Source organism: Xiphophorus couchianus, chromosome 7, assembly GCF_001444195.1.
Source record: "Xiphophorus couchianus chromosome 7, X_couchianus-1.0, whole genome shotgun sequence".
Lineage (NCBI taxonomy): Eukaryota > Metazoa > Chordata > Actinopteri > Cyprinodontiformes > Poeciliidae > Xiphophorus > Xiphophorus couchianus.
The window spans coordinates 15,142,054-15,166,040 of NC_040234.1; the positions used below are offsets into that span (position 1 = coordinate 15,142,054).

Sequence of the window (23,987 nt, forward strand, 5' to 3'; positions counted from 1 at the left end):
ACGATCTGTGCACCCCTAAAGGACAGCCATAAAAAAATTATTTAAGTGATTTTTGAATAAAAATCTGAATGTTTCAGATTGACTCATAGAAGGGCTGCTCATTTGATCAGATGAAGCATATATATTTTTAAAGAGTAGAGATTTGATTAATTTATCTGTAACCTTGTCACTGTAGAAAAGAGATAAATGAAAGATTTAATCTATCTTAAATGTTTTAATACACATTTCTTTCTCCTTTACTCCTTCTGGAATATACTTGATGTTGGTCTGATCACTTCCATTGATTATTGCTTTTCTTAACATTCGAGCAAAGGAATCATTTAAAATGTATAGTAGCAATTAAATGAAAATCAGTTGAGCCATTTTTAAACAAGTTATAAATAAATCCTGATGCCTCAAATTCATACCAGGTCACTAATGTTCACATTTCTAACCATACCTGATAACATAGAGTCTACTCACTCTGCCGTTGCTGATCACAGCCTGCTGTCCAGGACGCAGCTTCAGGACATCTTGACAGAACATTTGCTGACTGCGGATAAAATCAACCTCTAGTGTGTTGAACTTTTTCTCAAAGGCATCTAGGTCCATTCCCTGCAGCAGAAGAACAGAACTTTGTTTAGGATGTCAGGAACAGAGCGTAGTTTCTGAATGTCGGAAGACTTTGCGAGGTAAAGCAAGATTTGTGATACAATTGTAATATCCGACAAAGTAGCTTTAGGACATTTCTCCTCCATTCCAGCTTGTCAACAAAATACCATTCTGAGTGATGCATTGGTATAAAGGAATGATGTATGTGAGGCAAAAAATAATAATTATCATTTCATCCATCATTGATGACTTGCATCTGCACAACTACTGGATTTTCAAACAAGTCTAGCAGAAAAAGGAAACATTTTCAACCTAGCTGTCAGAAATTAAAGAAAGAAAAGAGATAAATCAATTTGTGATTAATACCAGAAACTCTTAATTAAACTTCAGTTATATTTGTTCATAATAAATTGGGTGCGGGGGCGTGGAGGGGGTTGTAGAGTCAGGTTATTAGTTTCTCCAACATTTCTGTCCTCCGGAGATCAGGTGAAATACCAATAATGTCAGCGCAATTCAGTCAGCAAGTCTGTCTGGCAGCCAATAATAAACTTGTGTCCCTTGGCTTTGGGTCTCAAGTCACAAAGCTGCTTCCTACCCATCTTTCCATTCCTATTTCCACCCCATAGTCTCCTTATAGTTTAAGGCTTGTATAATTGAAAGAAAGTTTGCTACAGTAGTCCCAGCTGACGCATTTGCTGTATGACTTAAATCTGACGGGACAGAAGGGAGCTCCTGTGTCAACGGATTTGTTGATTGGAGCGGCCTCTGTGTACTGCTGTGTGGGTGGATCCTGCTGCACACTGAAGTGTTTGGTTGTAGCTCTGCTTATAGCAGCAGAGTGATGGTCAGGCCTGGCTGAACATATGTAGCACACACAAGGGTGAGCAGGAGCTTGGTTATTCATCAGCCCCAGGACAACAGGTATACACCAGCACTTTTTAGTTAAAGATGCAGCGTGTAGAGCCTTCCTTTTGATGGCCCTGTGACACTTCAAGTGGAACTGACAGCGAGCCGGCCACTTGTCTAGGTATCTGCAGGGTGTGGAGTCTCATGCCTGCCCTGAAGGTATTCAGTTAGCTGATGTTAGGTAGAAGATTGGCTCATCAATCACAGTTTTCTCAAACTGTGAACTAGAATCAATGAAAAAAAAAAGTATAAGAAAAATCTCAGCATGTGGGTTTACCCTACCATTATGTTTTCTAGTTTTTACCTTTAAACACCTGCATGATAGATGATAAAAAACACATCCAAGTGGAATCAAATGCAACTTCTATCCTAATAACTCAAAGCCACAACAAGGGGGCAAACTGTATTCAAAATCTTTTAACAAATAATTTAATTTCTGTAGTTCTGAATGTCTTTAAAATGTTGAATTATATTAGATTTTCCCATTTAAAACATGAACACAGATATTCATTAGTTAATAAAGTTTAAAATCCAACTTTGTCATTATACAAATCTATAAAAATTGTCACTTAAATATTTAATACTGTCTGGATGTTGGCAGACACTATTCTAAATCAATGAGCTCGATGTTGGAGGCAACGATCTAATATCCGGCATAATGACTCGATGGAATAAAGTTTATTTTCAGGTACATCAAACAATCCTGTTATCATTGCTATGCTTTAAAAGTTCAAACAGGCCAGATAACATACTAAATATTGTCCAAAATATATTTCAATTACAAACACTATCATAAAAATGAAAATTACAATAGACAGTCCTGAAGTGAATTAGAATCACTAAGACAAAACTTAAATGGGTATGAAAAAGTGATCTATTCTTCACAAAGTCTAGAGCCGGTTTTAGAAAAGGAGATTGTAAAAGTGTTCCTTTTCATGATTAATGGGTTATATAGACCAAAAATGTATGTTAACACTTTGTGTTATTCATTGTGGTAACAAAAGTGACAATAAAAGGATTTGAAAAGTCTTTTTCTCTACAAATGCATTACAGTACGTGAGTAAATAATAATGGATTTAGCCATATTTTCAAATAAATGCAGCATTTATGATGCTCTGATGAAATAAGCTGTCAAAAAACAGTAAACCTAAAAATACCAATCACAAATATAGTCTTTAGGGATTACAAACATAATCAATTAGTTTATCACAATAACAAGATCACTGAGTCTCATCACAGCACTTTTTTCCCATGATAACAATAATTTCAGATCACAACTGAAACAAAATAAAGAAATGGTGGGTGTCCAAAACAGCTTATTCAGACTACAAACTCACATAAACAGACTCAAACACGTTTCTAAACTGCAATAGCTACACTGACGGATACAAAGATATTTGTTGCATCTGCTTTTATCAAGGGGAATCAACTTTGATCTTGTTGATATAGAACTCAGAGAACAGCATAGAGCATAGAGCCTAAGATGCAGTTAGAAGTCCAAACAGATATCAGTTCTTCTTAAGATGTGCAATACCATCAGTAGCTGTATTCAAGAATGTAGCTGTTATGTGGTGTTGATGATAATCTAACACTGAACTGCTTCACAACCTCCCTTTCACATCTTACCGATGTAAACACATTAGGAGCTGACATCCAGTCACCCTTCAAACTTGATTTAACAGATCAGATGGGCTTACTCACAGAATTTCTTCAAATATAAATGCTCCTTTACTCCTAATTTGTTGACCTTACTGCTTGGTTTGCTAGTGCTGAAACACTTCAGCATCTCCAGAACTGAATGCATTTATGATGCTCTGATGAATGAAATCAGCCGTTTGATTCTGGTGTGTTGGAAAAGGGACGCATCCAACACACATCAGTCCCTGAGATCTAGGACAGTAGCTCTCAGGGACTGGATTTGGGCACGCCTATCGTAAACGTATGGGTGCTTTTGGTGACAGCTAGTTGGAAAAAAGGTAGTTCTTTAATTGAGTCGGCCGTGTGTTGAAGCAGTGATTTAAGGATGTCAAGTACAAACTCCAGCTAAGGACAAAATTCAAGCATATTAAGAATTAAGAAATAGTGCACAGCACATTTTAAAGGACTTTGATCAGTATAAAGGACTTAATAAGGTCATCCCTAATGCAATAAAATATTATTTGAAATATAATACATAGCAAATGAATGTTTCACATCATAAAGATATTCATGTGTAACATTTTGTCTGTAACATATTTCTTACAGTACAAAATAAATCTTTGCTTCAGTGTAAAATGCCTTTTTTAAACTTTCTTTGTAATTTAATGTACTGCAAAGGCTGAATATGCCAAGATTTCTCACTAAGCGTTTCCTTTTTGATATTTAGTACAACTATGATTATTATGATTATTAATACAAATACAGCAGTAATGCAATAAATTATAGATATGACAAAAAAAACACTATGCATGCATGCAGAAAATACATGCTGTTTCATTGTAACTACATCCAGATTGCTGCAGGAAGGTCAAATGTTTGAACCAAAGGACCTAATTTGAAATGTAAAATTAGTGAAAACAAAACTTACCTGCATCCCCAAGTCCTTCATCTTAGTCCCTTGCTGGAGGAGCAGGCTGCTCTCCTCTTTTAGGAGTTTTTGTGCAAACTCTACTGCAGCCTTATTCTTCTGGGTGAGGAGAGAGGCCCAGACAGCTCTGTACAGCACAGTGTTATCTTCGCTGGGCTTTCCACTGGGGTTATCTATCACCCCTACACGCAAGCCTGGACTGGACTTCTGCACGCACACATACAGCAGCGATATAACTCACACTAATTTCGCAGATTCTCATCTATTCAGAGACAAGAAATGTCATTGACAAAGCACCAGCAAGAGAGAGAGTTTTTTCAAATAATTCTCTGATCTTTTTTACTTTGTGGATTATTAGCTACAAATATATCATTTAAAATGTACCTGTTTTTAACTTTTTTTTAGGAACACAAAGAAAAAACTTTTTTTTCTTAATGGTTTTACGGTAGTTTAATCAAATTCCAAACTGATACCATTTCTTTGGTTTGCATGCAAAGCATTGATTTTAAATGAACAAGACTTGTTGCTGTTGCCACATATATAGTAAATGTTCTTCAAAGGTTAGAATAAATGAAAATATTTATAGAGAAGCAGGATTGTCAAAATTATATTGAAATAAATAAGGTGTGAACAATACTTACTACATGTTTCAAAGCATTAAGCAACAACTTTCGCCCTGAAACCTTCTCAAAATCTGCAACTACCCACATGGTTACAGCAGTCATCCCATCCTCATCTAAATTGAAAAAAGCAACAAAAAAAAACATTATTCCAAAGACATTTGACTTTCTACGAAGCTCTAGCATCACACTGTAATAACTTTTTATCAGTCAGAAGACGATTTGGTTCGATTCAGCCAGTTTCATGATATAAACAAACATTCTATGATGTAGGGTTGAAACAATTAATTGGATTAATTGTGATGAAATGATTACTGACATAATCGTCAACTAACTTAGTAACTAATTAATTGTTAAGTGGATTGTACAGACTCAGAAACATAAAATTTTTTGGAAGAAGAACATACTTATAGAGGAAATTAAGCCAAAACTATACAAATATACTGTATATTATGCTTTTAAGATGAAAAAAAGTCTGTAAATATGATCCATCCAGAACTCCTCAAGTGGCATAGATCTAGCTTCACCTGGTTAAAATTCTTTAAAAAAAAAAAAGAAAGAGACATAAATAAAAAGCTAAATACAAAATCCTGATAAAACCCTTTAAAGATTGAAGTCCAGGCTAAAATAATAAGATCGCGACCCTCGAGTCCAGAATGAATGTTGGTTAAACCAACCTGTAATAAATATTAACTAAGTAATCAGTCTGATTTCCAGGAGCAAGAATACTCAATGTATTGGGAAATGTTGCGCAATTTATAAGACTATTGAGCCACCTTCAGAGTTCTATTGATCGCAGCCACACAGTCAGAAAGTGGGTTTTAAGCTTGTCTGCCAGTCCACAGAAGAAGAAAAGCAATCAGCTTCCACACCCTCGCTGAAGCGACACTGAGCCAGAGCAGCAGAAAGCTCTGAGGTGCATTTAGACAGCTGACCGAATGCCATTTAAAGGAGCAAAGAGTTTTCAACCTGTCTGTTTCAACAAAGATCAGTTATTGTTTTTCATACACCCTTAAAGCAGTGTACACTCATTTTGTTAAGATGTTACTTATGGTTGAGTTTACAGATATTCAACACATCTACAGTGACCTGCTCCAGCTTTACTTCATGTATCGTAGCCTAAGGAGAAACAATCTCTCAAACGTGTCCCAGGTCTATATACACATACAATGGCAACAATGTGAAAAGCACTGGTTTCATACCAAACAGTCTGGTTCAGTGGTTTAATCACTGCTGCAAATACTACATCAGAATGGCTAGCTTGTACTGCGTAGTGCAATCTTTATGTCCAGCTGCAGGGAACTGCATTTGGCTAAAAAAAATAGTGTGCTGAAAGAAGAAAACTAATCCCATTGCTTACCACCATTTGTGAAATACTTCATCCTTTTAGAGATCACAGCAGTTTTGTCTTTAGACTCCAAGTATGAAAACATAGTTGTGTCCTCCCAATCATCTACAACTGCAATCAAAAGAAATGAATCCTGACATGACAGAAATACAGGCAGTGAGCTGATACTAGATGATGTTAACTGAGGAGTACGATTTACCTGGCGTCCCAGTCAAGTCGAGGTATTTTCGGTCAGTGTTTAAAATGAGCGGATTCATCCTGGGAACCACATTAGCCTGCTCCATTAGATGATCCACCACATCTGAGCTTTCTGTTAACTGACCCTATGAAGATTACGGGAAAAAAATGCTGATTTAAAAAAATCTGTGTAGTTTATGAAGTGTTTGTTACATGTTTCATACCTGTAACGCAAACATAAACTGATGTTTATGTAACAATGTGGGAAGATCAAGAATAATATTTGTCTGCAAATTGCCAGGATTTGTAATGTGATAGTCTTAAAAAAAAACAAGGGAAGCTTCTAGGTGCAAATATATAAACACATTTGTTTTGACAAATAAATGTTTCTCTTTTTTTGTAAAACTCACATCCAAGTCAAAGCTTAAAACAACCATGCAAATCAGTGCTTGTTTGATATTGAGCTTTATCGTTTTAAGACTAGTTCATTCTTGTCTGTGCTTCTGCACAGCTTTTTGTGGAAACACATGCAGACCGGCCATCATAGTGCGTTTAAGTACTACTTGTAAGCTACAAAATATGCAATAAAATATTAACTGCTTGTTGTTTTAGAAAACTTAATTGGCTCACTCATTTCTTTTTTTTCATCCTTACAGGCTGCAGCATTTGGCTGAACAATACACACCAGGGCTTTGCATTGAAAGCTGTAGAGGTTTTTTCATCAGTCCATAAATATTACCAACATGCAGAAATTGAATGCATAGCACTTAATACAAAACCGACCAGATAAGGAATCCAAGCTGCCCTTTGCTATATTGCACACATTAATAAGGCAATGATGCTTAAAATTAATTATATTACCCAGGTCTAGTGGTACCATTTTTGATTTCCAAATTATTTTACTGAATAAAAGGTAGAAATCTGATTTAAACACCATACATTTTGTTCTCTTTGTTTTAATGAAATTTCGCTACAGAGTTGTTCATCTGCCCTTAAATCTAATGAAAAAAAGTACACTAGGCAAGAAATCCAATAGGCTCAAAATCCAAACTTGTGTTTTTATTGGGGACAAAAAAAAATTATCATGAGATCAAAAATGACCTGATGCATCATAAAAAGCTGAACTTAATATGTAAGGTCTGCTCAATATAGGATCACCTACAAACATTGCTACAAAGGGAAAAATCAGTCTTCATCAAAGCATTTATTTCAGGGATGTAATTTATTTTCTGTGTTATGTTGCCAAGCAACTCTTATAAATACCTTCAATGAATTTAAAGTGCAAAAATCTGCCTAAGTTTTTTGATAACAGTGAGCGATGAATCTTTTATAATCAATTTGGAATGAATCATGTCTTTTACAAGTGCTACTTAAATGCATTTTCTTAAGACTCTTTGTGTTTACTCATTACTCTAAAAGTACTACTTCATGATATGCAAAGGTTTTATATACTGAATATCAAGAGTGAGTCATACCATAAAGACTGCTCTCTGAAAGGCAGCAGTGGTGTCCATTATGCGCTGTAGGATTATGGTCTCCAGTTCTTCTGGGTCCATCTCGTCTGGGTTCAGAGGAACTCCATTAAATAATGCCAGAGGCAAGGCACCCAGCCCACTCTTCCTGTAGAAGAGAGCACCATCCTGGGGGCAAAGAAAATGTTTACTGAATTCCTGACTGTTGCCATTCATTAATTATGGATTGAAGCTACCAACTGTTTTATCATTTCAAATTTGTCTCCTACCTTTCGTTTGTAATCATATTCAGAATCTGATCCCAGAATCCGTTCTTGATTGGCTTTTGGGTATTTCTTCTTCAGGTACGCAGATATTGTGTCAGCAGATAATGTTTCCCCCACATCTACTTTGCTGTACATCTGTAAGTGGTGTTAAAGCAGTTCAGACCTTACTGTCAATGTCCTTGGATGTCTCCCACTGTCAATAATTTCTAACCCTCTCTAAAAGAGCTAATAGCCAAGGTAAAACCACGTTTACTGATCTTGTCAAAAATGCTTCAGAACTATAGGATAAGACAAAGCACAATAAGCAATAAACCTCAGAGGAACAGGTAGATATGAGCTGGCAGGAAACACTTGCTAAAACACAAGATTTATATGTTTGATATACTTACTGAGACTATAGACATCACAGCCTGGGATAAATCATACTCGTCTGTGATGTAATTCAACAGCCGGTAAAATCCCACTCCTGCGTCTGAGAAGCCATCAATCTCATCTTTGGTGTTGACAACAAACACAAATCCAATTCTATAGGAGCAGGGGACAAAACAAGTATTCAATTTGCAGGTGAGATGAGAATCACTACCTGGCAAAGATTATAAAATGCTGAGAGCAGACCACATAAAAATGTGGAGAAATGTGAGGAACGACAGCACTAACCTCAGGGGGATTTTATGCTTGTAGAAAAGCTCTGCTAGCTTCACCAGTTCAACAGTTTCTTCCTGCAGTGGATCTAAAAACAAAACCTAACAACACAGGCATCAACTTTAACAAAAAAAAACGATAAACTGAAAACAGATCACTCTGAGGCAATTTAATATCAACTTAAAGTTGAAATTTATTTCCTTGCATTGCGTCCATCTGTGTTAATTGAAATTTTGTACAAAGAAACATCCGAAAAACATAATTCACTTAGTTCTCACCAGGTTAAAGAAATTACGTCTGATCTGTCGGATGACGCCAGGAAAGGTGGCTCTGAGAAGTTCCTGCACACTTGCTGGCCAGCTGCGGTACATCTGGTCATTTTCAATGTCATTCATCCACTGGAAAACATATAAATACAAAGCTTGTTTTTAAACAAAACCTCCAGTGTTTCAAAGGGCTTCAGATCAATTCTATTTTTAATCAATCAAATATCCAATTCATACCCAGATGGTGGCATTTCATCCAACCTACATCTACTTAGTACCCACAAAGAAACAATTTCACTCTCATATACTGAATTATTGTGCTTATTTTTGTATCTGTAATTAGGCATATACAATTTAATAAGCTACTCCGGCATTTTATTCAGTAGAAATAGATTAATTATTTAAAATTTTAAATACTAAAGACAAGAATTAAGTCCTCAGTCAGAAGCTTCTTCAGAATTGCTGCAATGCAGACTGCTGCAGAAGATCCTTTCTGCCCACAGCAGCAACAACAACTCTTTGAACATTTAATTTCCCTTTAGGATCAATAAAGTATTTCTGAATGAGACTGAATAACACTATCAAGTTTTCAGTGACAGAACTCTACAAATTCAAGTGCCAACAAAAACATTGATTAAATGTAGAAAATATTTATCTTTCTTTCACAGAACATAAAGCAGACAGAGGAAGCAATTTTAGAAAGAATATATTTTTGAGAGACTTTTCTTGGTTTCCTTCCAAGTTACAAAAGTTTCAGACGGCCTTTTGAGCTGAAGTATTCGCATGACAAATCTAATTCACACCCCGATCTAAGACCATGAGGAAAAGAGCACCTTTAGAGTTGATCTGACAAGACAGGTGACGAGCCAGAAGAATTATTATCCTGGACAGGACTCACCATTATAGCTGGATGTCGGATATCTAAGGCGTAGCTGTCATCCACTGTGTTCACAAGTAACCTAAGCAGCTTGGCCTGATGTTCTCCCTTAATGCCCAAGTTATGAAGCCCCTCTAAAACCTTGGCCTCTCCTCTGAGGATGTCTAATATACTGAAAACATAAAAAATGGTGGTTAGTTGTTTTTTTGTTTTACTTTGCTAGTGGATTTGTATAGAGTTTGAAGCTTGTTGTAGAGTTAGACTGTGTCCATGTTTTACCTGAAAGGGTTGTGAACATCTAGATCAACGTGTAGTCCGTTTATAAAGAGCTCCCCATCTCCTGGCTGGATGCCCATTGTCTCACCAAGATGCTGTAAAGCAAAGTTGAAGTGCTATTTTACTGTGAGTTTAATAAAAGGAAAAATTTGGGCAAAATTATTCTTCTTCCTCCTCCCTTTTCACAGAAAACAATGTATAAGAATGTGTTTGTGATTATATTTGTTAAATCGAGTGAATAAACTGGTAGATTAAAAAAAGTTTCTTGGCATTATTGGTTTTAAAAGTTAACTTCCAACAGTCTCACCAAGGACTGGGTTTGAGTTTAGCCTTCCACTAAACGGCCTTTAGACAGGATAACGGCTCCTTTTAAATATAAGATTGTTTTATGTCTTGTCTCACTCAATAAAAATCTACAATCAAAGGAGAATTATATTCATCAGTCAGAAGCCAAACCTTTTAATAATGTTCCCTTCACAGTGGAGTCAAAATATTCCAGTCTCCAGGACTTTTAAGACTGCTCAAACACAGCTGTGTTTATGCAAATCTGGGAAGCCAGATTCCAGTGTGGAGGAAATCAAGGCTCTAATGGACTAATTAGCTTTCTCTAACGTACATTTTCATGTTTTTCTTGTTCATAGTGGCAGAAATTCAGCGAAGGATTCTGTGTGTGTGACAGGAATTTTTAATTTATCTGTCTTTTAACAAAGGTCCAACCAATGACTGGATTTGCAAATTAGCCTGTGGCTAGAAAACCTACACACAAAACAACAAGTTGCGCTGTTTTGCACATGCCACACTGTTTAATGTGCTGTCCTTGATTAAATAAATTTGAATAGAAATCAATTGGAATCATACTACCCAAAAAGGTTTTTCAACACTTCTTTTCCAGCTTGCTCTTTCCCATGTATCCTTATACAATGTGTATGTGCACAGAAGGTGAAATCTCCCTACAAACATGGGAGGTTTATTCACCTCCATCGTCAGTTTCAGCCTTCCTGTAGAGAAGGTATGGGATGGTTATCGGTATTGATATTTACCAAAGTTTTGAAACCACTGAAATCTTTCATCACAGCATCCCTATGACTTAATGTTTTTTGTCAGTTTGGGTCTTTCTGATGTGCACAGCTGAGGCACTGCCAATAGCATTACAATAAATTTCTTGGTACGCTGCCGGTCCTATGTCATTGTGATGAGAATGCAGCTTTGGTGCAATGACACTGCGGCCACTTCTACTTCAAATTTCCCAATAACTGATCAATGAAGCTCTGTGCAGGTCACCTGTCATGCTACCTGGGCAGATATATCACAATGATTTCACCAAAGAAAAATTATCCAGAGGACCTTTTTAAGACTCTCCAAAGGCAGATTTTTACTTTTGTGGTGCAATTTTAGTCCAGTGTGCAGGAGATACAAGATCTTTAAAACTGATCTTTTAAGAAGAAAAATATGTGGAAAGATATAAATACACGAAGGAAAGAAGAAAAATGTAAACAAGGCCTTTAAGGAGAATAACAATAAGAAGTTAAATTACAGAATAAAAGCTTGTTCAATAAAATTCTGTGCATGACAGACAGATGTTATCAAGGAAACCACCTGCATTCTCATGCAGAAACACTGCTTATGATTTCACACCTTTTGGTTCTTCTCAATTTCTTTTCTCATTTCCTGTTTTACGGCCACTCTTGTCAGTGATCTGTGGGAACAGTAAAACATGTACAGTCACCATCAGCTTTTAACACATCCCCAGCCAGCTGTAAAATGCCAGTTTTAATCTCCAAAAACCTGTGGGCCCTCAAGTTGGTGCCTTTGCAGCACACTGCCAGTAAACACCCAACTCTTACTCAGCAACTTCTGCTGTTTTTACAAGCTGCCTGAGCCAAAACACGCATACATCAAGAAAAGCTGATTAGATCTCTGTATAAGAGAACAATGTATATTTATATGTCCCAAGAAGGAGACAGAAGGTAATGATGAAGAAATAAAAAAGGTTTATATCTGAAATATTTCATCTGCACTTTAACAAGCATCGATAGTGCTTAGATTAGCAATATGTAACAGAGAACAAGGATGGGATATGGATTTTGGAACAATACCAATGCCCCTGCTAGTCAACCAGACAAAGGAAGAAACAAAACAAATTTTCTTACCTTGCTCTGCTTGGAAAGTTTTGACTGAGGTCTCGCATGACCTTTAAAGCGTCGAACTTTGGCACAGACATGATTCTAGCAGCAGCCTGAAAACTTAAATCTGGAGAAAATGGCAAAAAAAGAATAAAACAATGTATTCAAACAAGTAACAATGAACAATAATTGTCATTACAGCTGCAATAATCAATATTTCATTAATGAATTGTTTTAGAAACAGTATGAATAATTATGGCTTCCTAATAATTTTCATTGTGTCAATAGTGTTTGTTACTATTTTATTGAGTGTTTCCAGTGTATGATAACTGAAACCAATAACAGATCCATAAAAACACTTCTGCCAATCACCTTGCATCTCCCACACTTTGAGAGGGGCCATGTCGTTGGTACTTTCCAGCAGATGTTTTCGAAGTTCGCCAAGTTGCTCCTGGAGTTCAGGGTGAGATGTTCTAGAGGCAGGCAAAGGAAGATTGAGCAAAGCACTCCTCATATCAAATGACATTGATGTTGATGAAAGATAAGGGTTATACATTTCAAAGATGAAATATTAAACATACCAGATATATGGATATTAAAAATGTATTTAATATTTTAAACAATTCCACACATACTTATTTGTTAAGTAGACGTTTCATTGCTTTGCCGAGCATCTTTTTTATAACTTTTAAAAAGTTTTATGTGCTGAGAAGCTTCTTCGACCTCTCGATATGAGTCTTTGCCTTCCTCACATTAAAAGCATCAGAGTCAGTGATGTTTATGGTTTCTATGCTGTAACTGGATCCCTTTAGTCTCACCTAACATTTTCAATCAATTTAAAACTAGTAAGCAGAAGACCACTCTAGAACATTTCAGAATTTCTCACTTAATTGGAAGTGTGCTTGGGATCACTGCCTCGCTGGAAGGTCATGTCAGAAGCAAATAAGGGATGATATTGATGTCCTAAGATTTTACTATGTTTTACCGTCACTTTAGACCATGGACAGTGGGAGAAACACTTAAAAACAACTCAAAATCACCCGACTCCAATACTAAATTGAAGTTGAGTAATTGAAAAAGAAATCTTAAAAAAATTACTACTTTAGAAAAGTACATCATCCATTCAAATTGTACAGAGCACCATATCAAAAACTTGCTTTTTGAAAAAAAACAACACATATTTGATGCATTATTAAAATAAATGGAGGTGTTTATTATTTCTGACAGTAACTGTAGTTATTATAACCAAACCACATCCAGCAAAAACAACAAAAAAATTAGCTGATTACACAACATTTAGTGCTGCTAATGATACAGTTTTGTGACTTACCTTAATGTTCCAAATAAGAAACCTTGTACTTCATCATTCTCATCATCCTCAGCATTTATAACCGTCTTTGAATCTACAAAATGTCAGGTACATCCAAAATTAGCATAGACAGCAGGATCCAGCACACACTGCATGATAAGACACTAACTCACCTTTAACTTTGGTGTCATCCACAGCTTTGTATTCTGTGCTTTTGATGGCCAATTCAACACCATATCCTGATAAAAGCACCTTTTGAGGTTTTGGTTTCTGAAGCAATTGAAGCAAAGGAAACATATTGGTTTGTTTGTACATGTTCCTTTCAAATTATTGTGACTTTTCAACACTGAAAAAGTTGCCACAAGGGCTGCTTTGTAGACCTGCCAAAATACACAATTACATCAAAATTATAGCTTCCCACAGTGGTGCCCAAATTTTTTGCCAAGTGGGGGATAACTGTAAAGATGAAACTACTTGCAGGCCAGAACTAAAAAAAAAAAAGATCTACTGACTGTTTTCATCCTATAAATAAAACATGTAATAAATATAATCAAACAAAGATTCTGTAAAATATTACAGATCTAAAACACATTTGCTTTATTTAAAAAAGTTCGAAAAAATTTTTTTTTAACTAAACTACTTTTCATCTTGTTGGTTAAAAATATCTATTCTAAGTCAATTCTGATCTAGAGATCAAATTTAATGAATGAATGTGCTGCAGTCTGTATTTGAGCAAAAGTCACTTAATGTTTGTAATCCAATTTTCTACACAATTAAAATGAAAGCAAAAATACATGGCTAATAGAAAAACAACCATGAATCATACCCAACATTTCCAACTTTAAGAGCATTAAATAAATTTTCAAAAAATTATGCCATTCTTGAACAGTGGTTGAGGGTCAAACAAAATTATTCCAAGGACTAATAAAGCCCCCAGGCTGCACTTTGGCAATATTTCATTTAGAAGGTTAATTGTCAACATGCAGAGTGATGTTAAATTTATATCTGCTCCTAAAAAAGTAACATGAACATATAAATGTAAAGACACAGTATCTTGCCAGTTATGACTTGATACCTTTTGTTGTTATTGTTGCACATAACCTCAATTGCTGTGCTTTACTTTTTATTTTTAAGTTTAATGGTATTTGATATTCTAAAATCTAAAAACTAAATTTTGTTTTAATCTCACAACCAAATAGTATTTAGAAGAAACATATATTACATATGTATTTTTTTCCTCCAAAAGGTGCTAAAGGTTTTATGTACTTTTATGTATGTATGCGCTTTAGTCTTCAAATTGACCATCTTATATCTCTGACTGATTTCTTGTCAAATTAGCATTTTAGAAATGGTACTGAAAGGTCACTGGCAACATTGTCAATCACAAGTGGCCTAAAGATAAACAACTTTAGTGCATTCTTTGATGTATGAATAAAATAACTTCTGTGTGATTAATTAAAATCATTGCAATATTCATGTGTGCAATAGTAGTGCTACATATGGTTTTTTGAAATAAAGAACTTGATGCATATCATATTTCAAGTGTCAAAAAATATTCCATTGCATTGCAATAAATAATATATTCAGGTGGGCTTTAGTCAAGATTTTTAATGTCAGAAAGGTGCGTTTATCGCATCTAATATCACCATCACAATATTCACCCAATAATACAAAGAAAAATTTGCAATTAGCCTGTTAATTACTGAATTAGTATTTCTTAGCGAAAACAAGCAGCTAAAACAGGACATTGTTAATGTTATGTGAGAATCAAGTACAATAAGTGGCTGTTTAAACAGACCAGGTTTAAGCACTTTGGGGGGAAAAAGACACAAACATGGACATTTAGCTTTATTTGCATGCAAGCATATTAAATATACATGCAGAATGATGACAGCTGCTCTTAACTACTCTCCAACTAATGAAAACTGAAGATTAGTACATTTAATGTTACAAATTGTTACAAAAAGCAAATAATAAACTGTACTTGTGCAAAAAAAAAACTACAGCTGAATGAATTATTTCACAGTTCAAGCAGCAAGTGAAGCATAAAAACCACTTTATCCTTCTAAATAATACTATTAGGAAAATAGTCTTTGTTAATTTGTCTTGAATGTTGGTCCATTGGTCATGGACAATAACTAATGTTTCTGCCTATACCCAATCTTGAGTCAAGAAAAGTAGAAAAAAATTGATCCAACTACTCACCGCTACAAAATGCCGCAAAACATACATAAGCTTGCCTTCTTGTGCCTTCTCCGACAGCACCTTATGAAACAAGTTAAACTTCTTGGTTCCGATTTCAGCATAGAGGATCACAACAGGCATATCAGGTTTGTTGACAGCTGGATATGTGTGATCATTCTTATACAAGTATGGTTTTGGCCTGCAAACATTTCAGAAAGTTGGGGAAAAAAAGATTTCTGAGTCAGAGCAACCCTCAGGAAAATAAAAAGAGTTGGTTTATATTCTATACTTAATTCATTTTATCATCAAAAACAGCTGCAGTCCACGGTACCTGCCTGCTGCCTCCTTAAGGAGCTTCTTGATGTCCTTGGTGCTGCAGCTATGTTGACCATGAATCGAGACAAAGGAAGGACAAGCCTCAGGCGGAGGCTCATCACTGGCTATCTGTTCAAAACACAACAAAGATTAGCCTTGGCAATTAAAATGTTATATATCCAAAAGAAAAGTATAAGAAATTGTTAAATAAGAGCTTCTCTTTCCATAATTCTTCAACAAAAATCTTTACAGCAAGTATGAAACAAACTTCATTTTATTCCACATTGTGTTTCCTACAATACCAATCTCTGAATAACTACACCGTCAATGAACACCTAAAGAATTTGCCTAATATTGTTCTCAATAACCACAACGAAACTGAAGAATATCCAAAAGCTAGAGCAACTGCTTCAAGAGCTCTCTTTATTTTTCATAGATTTTCACAGAGTTACCCATTACATTATATTTCTCCTACTTAGGTAAAATGCTAAACTTTTTTTAATCATTATGCAGTGAAGGATAAACATCTCAATCCACAAAATTGAGATGATAAATAAAATACATGTCGGATAGAATAAATGGAAACATAACTCTATTCAAATGCTCTTTTCTTACCGCTTAAAACTCTCACAATCCAGCTGACATTTCTTACATGTAGCATAATTTTAAGAACTGGACAGCATGTTTCTTTTCTCTTCTCTGTACTGATCTACCCCTTAAAACCAGGTTGATTTTTAAATAACAAAGGAAGGTGCTGTGAGTTTTCTGCTCTCAACTGTGGTGCCCCAACTTAAATAAGTAAATGTGTTTTAGTCTTAGTTTTTTGTTGGGGATAATTTGGGTTTTGGGAGGGGATGTGCACTTAATAAATATTTACTTCATCTAAAGGAAATGTTCACATATCAGTATTTTTTTCTTTACGCTTTAATCGATATTCATACTTGATTTAGCTAAAATAACTTCAGTGAGATACTTCTTGTAGCTATCTACTATCTCTGACATCAGTCTGAGGAAAGTTTTGCTCCTCTTCTCACTTTCAGCTGTGAAGTGTTTTCAGAGTTTCTTGAATGTACCATCTGTTTCAGGTGACCCCACAGCATCTCACTAAGACCAAAATCTGGGCTTTGACATGGACTAGGATTTAGTGTTCTGGTATATTTTAGGTTATTGTGACATCTAAAGGCCCAATTCTGCTCCGGCTTTCTTTTTTCAAATGTGGCCTTGTGTTTCTCTCAATCATCTTCTGATACATCTTAAATAAATCCTATGATAGGGAAGCAGTCAAGTCCTCGTGCAGTACCACCAAACCATGGCACTTCCAGCTCTGAGCATCACAGTAGGCATAGTCTTCTCCTGGGATGCTGTATATGGCTTATGTCAAACATCTCCTCAGCGTTGGTGTCTAAATAATCCAGTTTTATATTCCTCTGTTCAAGGAACATCCTTACTGAATCCAGGTCTTTGTTCTCTCTTGTTCTCTCTAGCATCATTAAATCTGGCCTCCATGCTGTTCTAATAAAAGGAAATGTTTCTTCCTTGTTTATATCCCATAAATGTCAAAGTTGTCCAGCCTCTATTGATCATACAGGCATGCACTTTCAATAAAGAGTGGTCAGGGACTACTGTAACTTCTCAGATTACATTGTAGGGTTTTTTTTAAACTTCTTACAACATACTGGAGTCTGCTTTTGTGGTGCTTTATATTGCCAGACATGGGAATTTTGGCAGTTTAGTGACTATTTTCTGTACTGTGAAATACCAGATTTCAAATCCACTTTGAATCCCTCCCCACACTCACAAGCAGCAACTGTCTTTCTTCTGGAGGAGTCAGAAAGCTCTTTTTGATCTCAGCATAGTGTTCATTCTCACTTCAACAGTCTGAAGCAGAACAGATGAGAAGTCTGGGATTTAAACAAGCCAAACCTCCTTAAAAATGCTGAGTAACAATATTTTTATCATGTGCACCTAAACTGATATGCCTGTGTGTAATTTTGGAAACAAATGTGTGGGTGCCCTAATTCCTTTGTCACCAGAAACTGCATTTTTCATTAGATGTTCTAGAATGTTCTAGAGGGTTTTTTTGTTCATGTTTAGTTTATACTACACCTCTCAGAGTGTCCTCATTTGTTTTCTGTTCACTGTATATGTATTTTTTGGAAATTTTTATTGGCTTTAAACTGAGGACAAAAACAATATTCCAATGTCTGCAGCTAAAGCAGGGGTCTCAAACTCGCGGCCCGCGGGCCAACTGCGGCCCTCGGGACGATAGTTTGTGGCCCCCGCCTTAATATGAAAGTTTAATGTTAGTGCGGCCTGCGAGATTGATATAATTGGCACTTTTCAGTGTTGTGTGCGGAGCTGGACGAACTTACCAATCACGGTGGAGTATATTGCTCTTGGGGGTGGGACATCGGCCGGGCCTATTTGCATTTTCTATTTGTCATTATTTGCATGCGCAATTTCCGCGGCCGCTCCCGCTTCACGTGCTTCAGCATCCAGTCTAGACCCGGAAGTTGCTGATCAGTGTAACGTAATTAAGGTTAGGCGCTGTAACGCTTGGGTTGTGTTTAAGGTAGGAGAGGAGGCGGCAGATTCGTCAGGACGGTCAAAAACTCACAACCACACTGGTACTGGGAATTCCACAGTGTTGTCCTTTAATAAATACGCTCTTCACCGACCTTACAAAGCCCGGTTGAACGGCTGCTATATTATCAGACATGAAAATTGAGCAGCGTCCAAACAACCCGTAACATTACTAAAAAGTTAGGGAGCTAACATGTCCGTCTAGCACGTTTCTCCCACGCTCTCTACAGAGACGCCATGGCGCATACTTCTGACATCGTTAGCAATACTAGAGTATCTTAAAGAGACACTACATAATTACGACTGTTACAGCGCCTGACTACGGCCAAATATGGTAATAGGCAATCAGAAAAGTTCGGCTGAGGAGACCGTGTGTGTGAATGCGGCCCAGCCTCACCCAGACTCTACCTCCAGCAGCCCCCGGGTAAATTGAGTTTAAGACCCCTGAGCTAAAGTGTCTTGGTACCACCTTTCACCAGGAATGAATATTGTTTTCTGTCATACCAAGCCTAGCTTTGAACTTGATTGAAAAAAGGCTTAGTTGCAGTTAAATGAAAGCACTTATGGGTTGTGCTTAAAAATCAAAACAAAAATGAAATCACAATGAAAAAACACAATGTAAAATGGACATCAGCAATAACAGTGATATTCTAAAGCAATCCTTACCTGTTGAGATGCATGGACAGCTGGTGAATAGGACCGCATGGCCAGAGCAAATCTGAGGAGGTTCACTTGAAGATGTGTGAGAAACTGAGCTGCCTTTTTGATGATCAAGTTGTAATATGAGCGCACGGATTCTAAAAAAGAATAAAATAAAATAGTCAAGATAAATGGCTGAATCCTATTTCTGTTGCAATGATGTCAACTTTTAAGGAAAAACGTTTAGAACACAAACCTCCTTGCTTGTAAACAGTGAGTTCCTTTACAGTGTCAACAAAGTTCCAGAATTTTTCACTTCCATCTTCTCCAATAAACTCACTGCGTCATTGAAAGAGATAATTAATTAAAATACATATAGCTCAGTCAGTAATTGCAACATTTTCAGATAACATTAAGCCATAAATTTCAGGAATAACAGTCCTCCACTTCTGATGTTTTACACCACAAACATGACTTTCAGCAGAGATCTTTGTTCTTGTAACGGATAATTTATTCCAGACAGACAAGGGTCATTATGAGATTCCCACTAATTGATAACTTCAAGTAAGAACACTGCAGTTTTACAGCCTCATAGTATTTAACAAAAACTTAGGGCAAAAACTACTAATTTTGCTTTTACTTAAACACAAATACAAATATGATTCCTAATGCTGTTAAAATTATGACAAAGTCAGACAGTTCTGTTAAATCACTTATTTATAACTCATTTGATGACATATACAAAAAAAGTTAAATCCACATATAAAATATGTTTTTGCCATTGTGCTCTTTATAGAGTAACACTGAGAGAAGTCTAATAGTAACATTAACTTAATTAAATTAGGTTGCTTTTCTTAATGAGATTAAGCTGAATTGAGACAACCAACTATTCACACATATAGCCATACTTAACAGCAATTTAAAATCTCCAGATAAAATAGCATGCATGCTTTTGAATTGTGGGAGGAAATTTTAACCAGAGACAAAAGTTGCACAGAGAGGTCTTGAATTTGAACCCAGGAATGTCTTGATGCAACGCAAACCCAATGTAGTCATATTTAATAAAACAAAATACATATATAGATATTTCCTATTTGTATCAGCTATATTTTTTTATAAAGTAGGGTTTAATAAGAAGTTAGCAGCCAAAATATTTTGTTTAACCTTTTGAGTGTTCAGTTCATATTTGGACTTTAAAATGAATCTAACGAACTGATATTATTTTTATCATCTGTCTGCATTGCTAGAAAAAAAATATCAGAAACAAAATCACAGAAAAGATTATATTACTACCGAAAAGTACAAGGCTTACATTTAAGAGTTCAAAGTGGATTAGGTCCTACTTATTACACATTTATTGAGATTTCCGTATGTGTTCCCAGTGAACACAAATGTACCTTGTCTCCAGGAGGAAAGGGGTCATGCTCCACTTGGCTTTGAGGCTGGCCGTGACGCCTTTGGGAGCTGCTATACCCTGATGTATGTTCAGCAGCAGCAGTGACAGTAGTAAAACCTTCTTCATTGTCACCGAGGAACATGAACCTAACGGGGGCAAACACACCTCCGTTAGCTCAGCTCGTCAGTCTGAAAAAGTGCCTGTCAGTGCCACGTAGTTACTGCAAGTAGTATTAGCCAACAAAAAAAGAAAACATTACTAACACGGTGAGGTGTACAAACTTAAACTCAATAAGACTGTGGTAGGTTTTTATCAACACTTGAGAGGTTTAGTGACATGTATGGAGTTATGCTTGTAATGATAAAATAACAGCTCCTACATTCAGGGAACAGTGAAGTTTACCCAGCTGCAGACTGAAAACGAGCCGCGTTAACTCTGAAAGTAATAAACTGACGGACTAAGACAACCATTTTCGTTTATTACAGTGTACTTTACGACTGTTACTGCTATTATCGACCATAAACGTATACTAAGTCTCACCTGGCTGGTGATGCTGACCGCTTCCATACAAGCAAGGGGGCTTCACGTTGGTATTTTGGGAAGCTAGCTGGAAAAGGCTAGCGAGGAACTGGGCTTGTGTGACACGCTACTCACGTAAACCGTTATTCGTATTTAGACCAATGTAAAAAAAATAAAAATAAATAAATATCACACTGTTATTTTCAAGCACGTAAAATAAATTAGTTCAAAGCATAACAAAAGCTGATAGTAGATGTATGATTAAATAAAAACGTATGAAAATGTGAGAAATCTTCCGGCACAGCGGCAGACAGCTAAAAAGCCTGAAGCTTGTTTCCATACATTTTTCCTCAAAACACCAGGGGATGTTGTGACCGATCTCATGAGCACTAAACGACTAAATGTAGCACATATAAATTGAGACTCTAAGACACGCAGTGTCACATTTTTGTGAATCTAAACATTGTAAACATTAATTATAAAGTAATCAAATTAAACTAAGCACATTTTAAAATAAATAATTTAAACTGAAATTTTCAAATAGCAGACAATATTTTGTGGTATTGACAAAACACCGTTTTTGGAATGTTGCCATTAGAATGTGCACCACATTTTGTGCAATATTTCTAAACACTTCAATGTTGTATATTCCGTTTTTAAAATCTTGCATCCTTCCAAAGTTGTCTTACTTACAAATGCAACTAAGGAAATATCCAGTGAAGATAATGGTGCCATCCACACATTTAATCCACTTCAAACTTTTTAGGGCTAGAGTGCCTAACCTCGAGCCACCTCTTCCGTTCTGCAACTAAGGATTTGATTAATTGTTGGCATCTGATGTTGCTCTGAATTATTGATTCCATTCATATTTTTCTCAAAATACATTCGTGGCTTTGTGTTTTTGGTTTTGTAAGTATACCTTTTCTCCTCCTCACCCTGCAAACTGGAAAAGGACATTGACTGCATTGAATTGAATTGAATTGAATTGAATTGAATTGAATTGAATTGAATTTAATTTAATTTAATTTAATTTAATTGCTTGTCAGCCCTCATCCAAGATTTCTTGGAAATTCTAAGTTGTTTGAAAAACTTCAGTGTCTTGCTTATCACATGTGTTGGCTTTGTTACAGACTGGCAACATGTCTAGAATAGGATGTTCCTCATCTCCTTCATATTGACAAGAGGTATAGGCATTCATTAACCTTGTGCCTGAATAATAACAAGTATGTAGAAAAGATGGAGGAATAAACATTTTTATTTTTATTCCTTAAGTGCAGAAAAAAATTTTCTGCACTACCAGGGTCAGTAAGCGAATTAAATACCTAAACCAATTCATTATTGAAATGCTTTTCATGCTATTGATTCATCTGAAGATAGAAAAAAAATCAGAGTAACATAATGACAACTCATGATCATTCATGAATTTACTTCAGACTATGTCTGAGTGGAAGCACATTACCTCTGTTTTTGAACTTCCTTCTTTGAAATAAGTACAACAGAACAAAATTATTTATTTTATTGGAAAAAAAAGCTGAATACATAAGAATAAGGACCAGACAACCTCTTGTAAACACAGTTTTAGCTGTAGTGCCTTTGCTCAAAATAATTACATCTCTTTCATGCTCATGCTTTCTGTTCTATAATTTCTAAACTAAAAATGACCTTAATGGTCTGATTCAAGTATGTTCTTCTGAGAGAATCATTGAGATGTTTTCACTGATGCAATGTCTCTCAAACAGCCAGTTTATTTCATTTTATTAAGTTCATTTAAAATTTAGAGAAGGATGAACAGACGGACGGATTGATGTTATGGTGAGAGTTTTGAATTTTTTATTGGAATTTAATAAAAACTAATGAAATGAAATGAATGATTTTTTTTTATTTATGTAATTGTTTGCACAAGTTATAAAGTTATACAAATAGGTTTAAGTATTTTGTTTTTAATTTGAGGAAAAGCTACAGAATTGGAGGTTCCAGCCACTTTGTGCAGTGCATCAGTTGGTAACTATGTTTTTTAGGTATAAAGCAAAGACCTCGTCTCTTCAAAACTTTTTTCTTGTCATTGTGGGCAAAACGCCCAAGTTTTGATCTTTCTGACTATATTTATTCTCCTGCTAATATTTAGGTCTTCTATGTTGGTGTTTTCAAATTTTAACTGAGCTAAGATGGTGTCATTTTTTAATCACAGGCTTTCTTCCTAAGTGGCACGTTATCAGTCGCTGACTATATCACTGGCTTGACTGGTGGTCCAGCAATTTCCAAGATTTGAGTCTTGGTGGCTCCTGGGTTGTTTTTGAACATTCTAGCTTGTTTCTTTTCATATGTAAATATAAAAGTTTGGAACCAGATGGTTAAAGCAACAACACAACTGGTTGTTCTATCGGTGTAGTTTGTGTAGTCTTATTGTATTAACAGTCAGAAGTAGCATTAAGTTGGTAGTTTGCTTCACTGCCAGTGATACAAAAAGTTTGGAAAAATGAAGGACTCTGGTTTATCCAACTATTAACTAGGTGGTTGAAATTTGAACAGAATTAAAAGTTACACAAGGAAAACTATCCCAAATACACAGTGTGAATGTTTGAACATTCCCCTGAGAGCAGGGTTTGATCAAGCCATGGATTGAACTTTAAAATCCAGCTGTGAAGCTAAACTTAAGTTCAAACAAATAATTGTCTCCTGAAGATCACTCAAAACAAGATGTTTTTAATCAGTAAAGAGCAAAAGAAGAGTTCATATCTGTCCTGATATTTAGTCCTTTCAGATTGCATTTTTAAATCCAACTTTAAATTTCAGGGCCATGCTTGTATCAACTCCTTCCTCACTGAATTGATAAAGCCACATTCTCCAACTTGAGCTCTCAAGTCTTAAACTAAAATGTACTAGCAAACCGAAAGTGCAGGGATATAACTTGA

General features: G+C 35.8%; 1 protein-coding gene across 3 annotated transcripts in view; it reads right to left on the bottom strand.

The window, feature by feature from the left end:
- uggt2 (UDP-glucose glycoprotein glucosyltransferase 2) overlaps positions 1-21,237 on the bottom strand; it is a 42,227-nt gene extending 20,990 nt beyond the window's left edge. For all 3 annotated transcript variants that reach the window (XM_028022708.1, XM_028022707.1, XM_028022709.1), the window contains exons 1-23: positions 21,097-21,237; positions 20,558-20,702; positions 19,417-19,499; positions 19,188-19,318; positions 15,955-16,067; positions 15,645-15,822; positions 13,613-13,709; positions 13,461-13,533; positions 12,503-12,603; positions 12,158-12,257; positions 11,643-11,703; positions 10,011-10,102; positions 9,753-9,903; positions 8,867-8,986; positions 8,604-8,689; positions 8,336-8,471; positions 7,950-8,081; positions 7,684-7,848; positions 6,231-6,354; positions 6,044-6,142; positions 4,705-4,799; positions 4,064-4,270; positions 463-594 (exon numbers count right to left, since the gene is read on the bottom strand). In XM_028022708.1, the coding sequence (XP_027878509.1) occupies positions 463-594; positions 4,064-4,270; positions 4,705-4,799; positions 6,044-6,142; positions 6,231-6,354; positions 7,684-7,848; positions 7,950-8,081; positions 8,336-8,471; positions 8,604-8,689; positions 8,867-8,986; positions 9,753-9,903; positions 10,011-10,102; positions 11,643-11,703; positions 12,158-12,257; positions 12,503-12,603; positions 13,461-13,533; positions 13,613-13,709; positions 15,645-15,822; positions 15,955-16,067; positions 19,188-19,318; positions 19,417-19,499; positions 20,558-20,682 (2,601 nt within the window). In that variant the 5' untranslated portion in view covers positions 20,683-20,702; positions 21,097-21,237. The remainder of the gene's footprint in view (positions 1-462; positions 595-4,063; positions 4,271-4,704; positions 4,800-6,043; positions 6,143-6,230; positions 6,355-7,683; positions 7,849-7,949; positions 8,082-8,335; positions 8,472-8,603; positions 8,690-8,866; positions 8,987-9,752; positions 9,904-10,010; positions 10,103-11,642; positions 11,704-12,157; positions 12,258-12,502; positions 12,604-13,460; positions 13,534-13,612; positions 13,710-15,644; positions 15,823-15,954; positions 16,068-19,187; positions 19,319-19,416; positions 19,500-20,557; positions 20,703-21,096) is intronic.
- Positions 21,238-23,987: the final 2,750 nt, after the last annotated feature.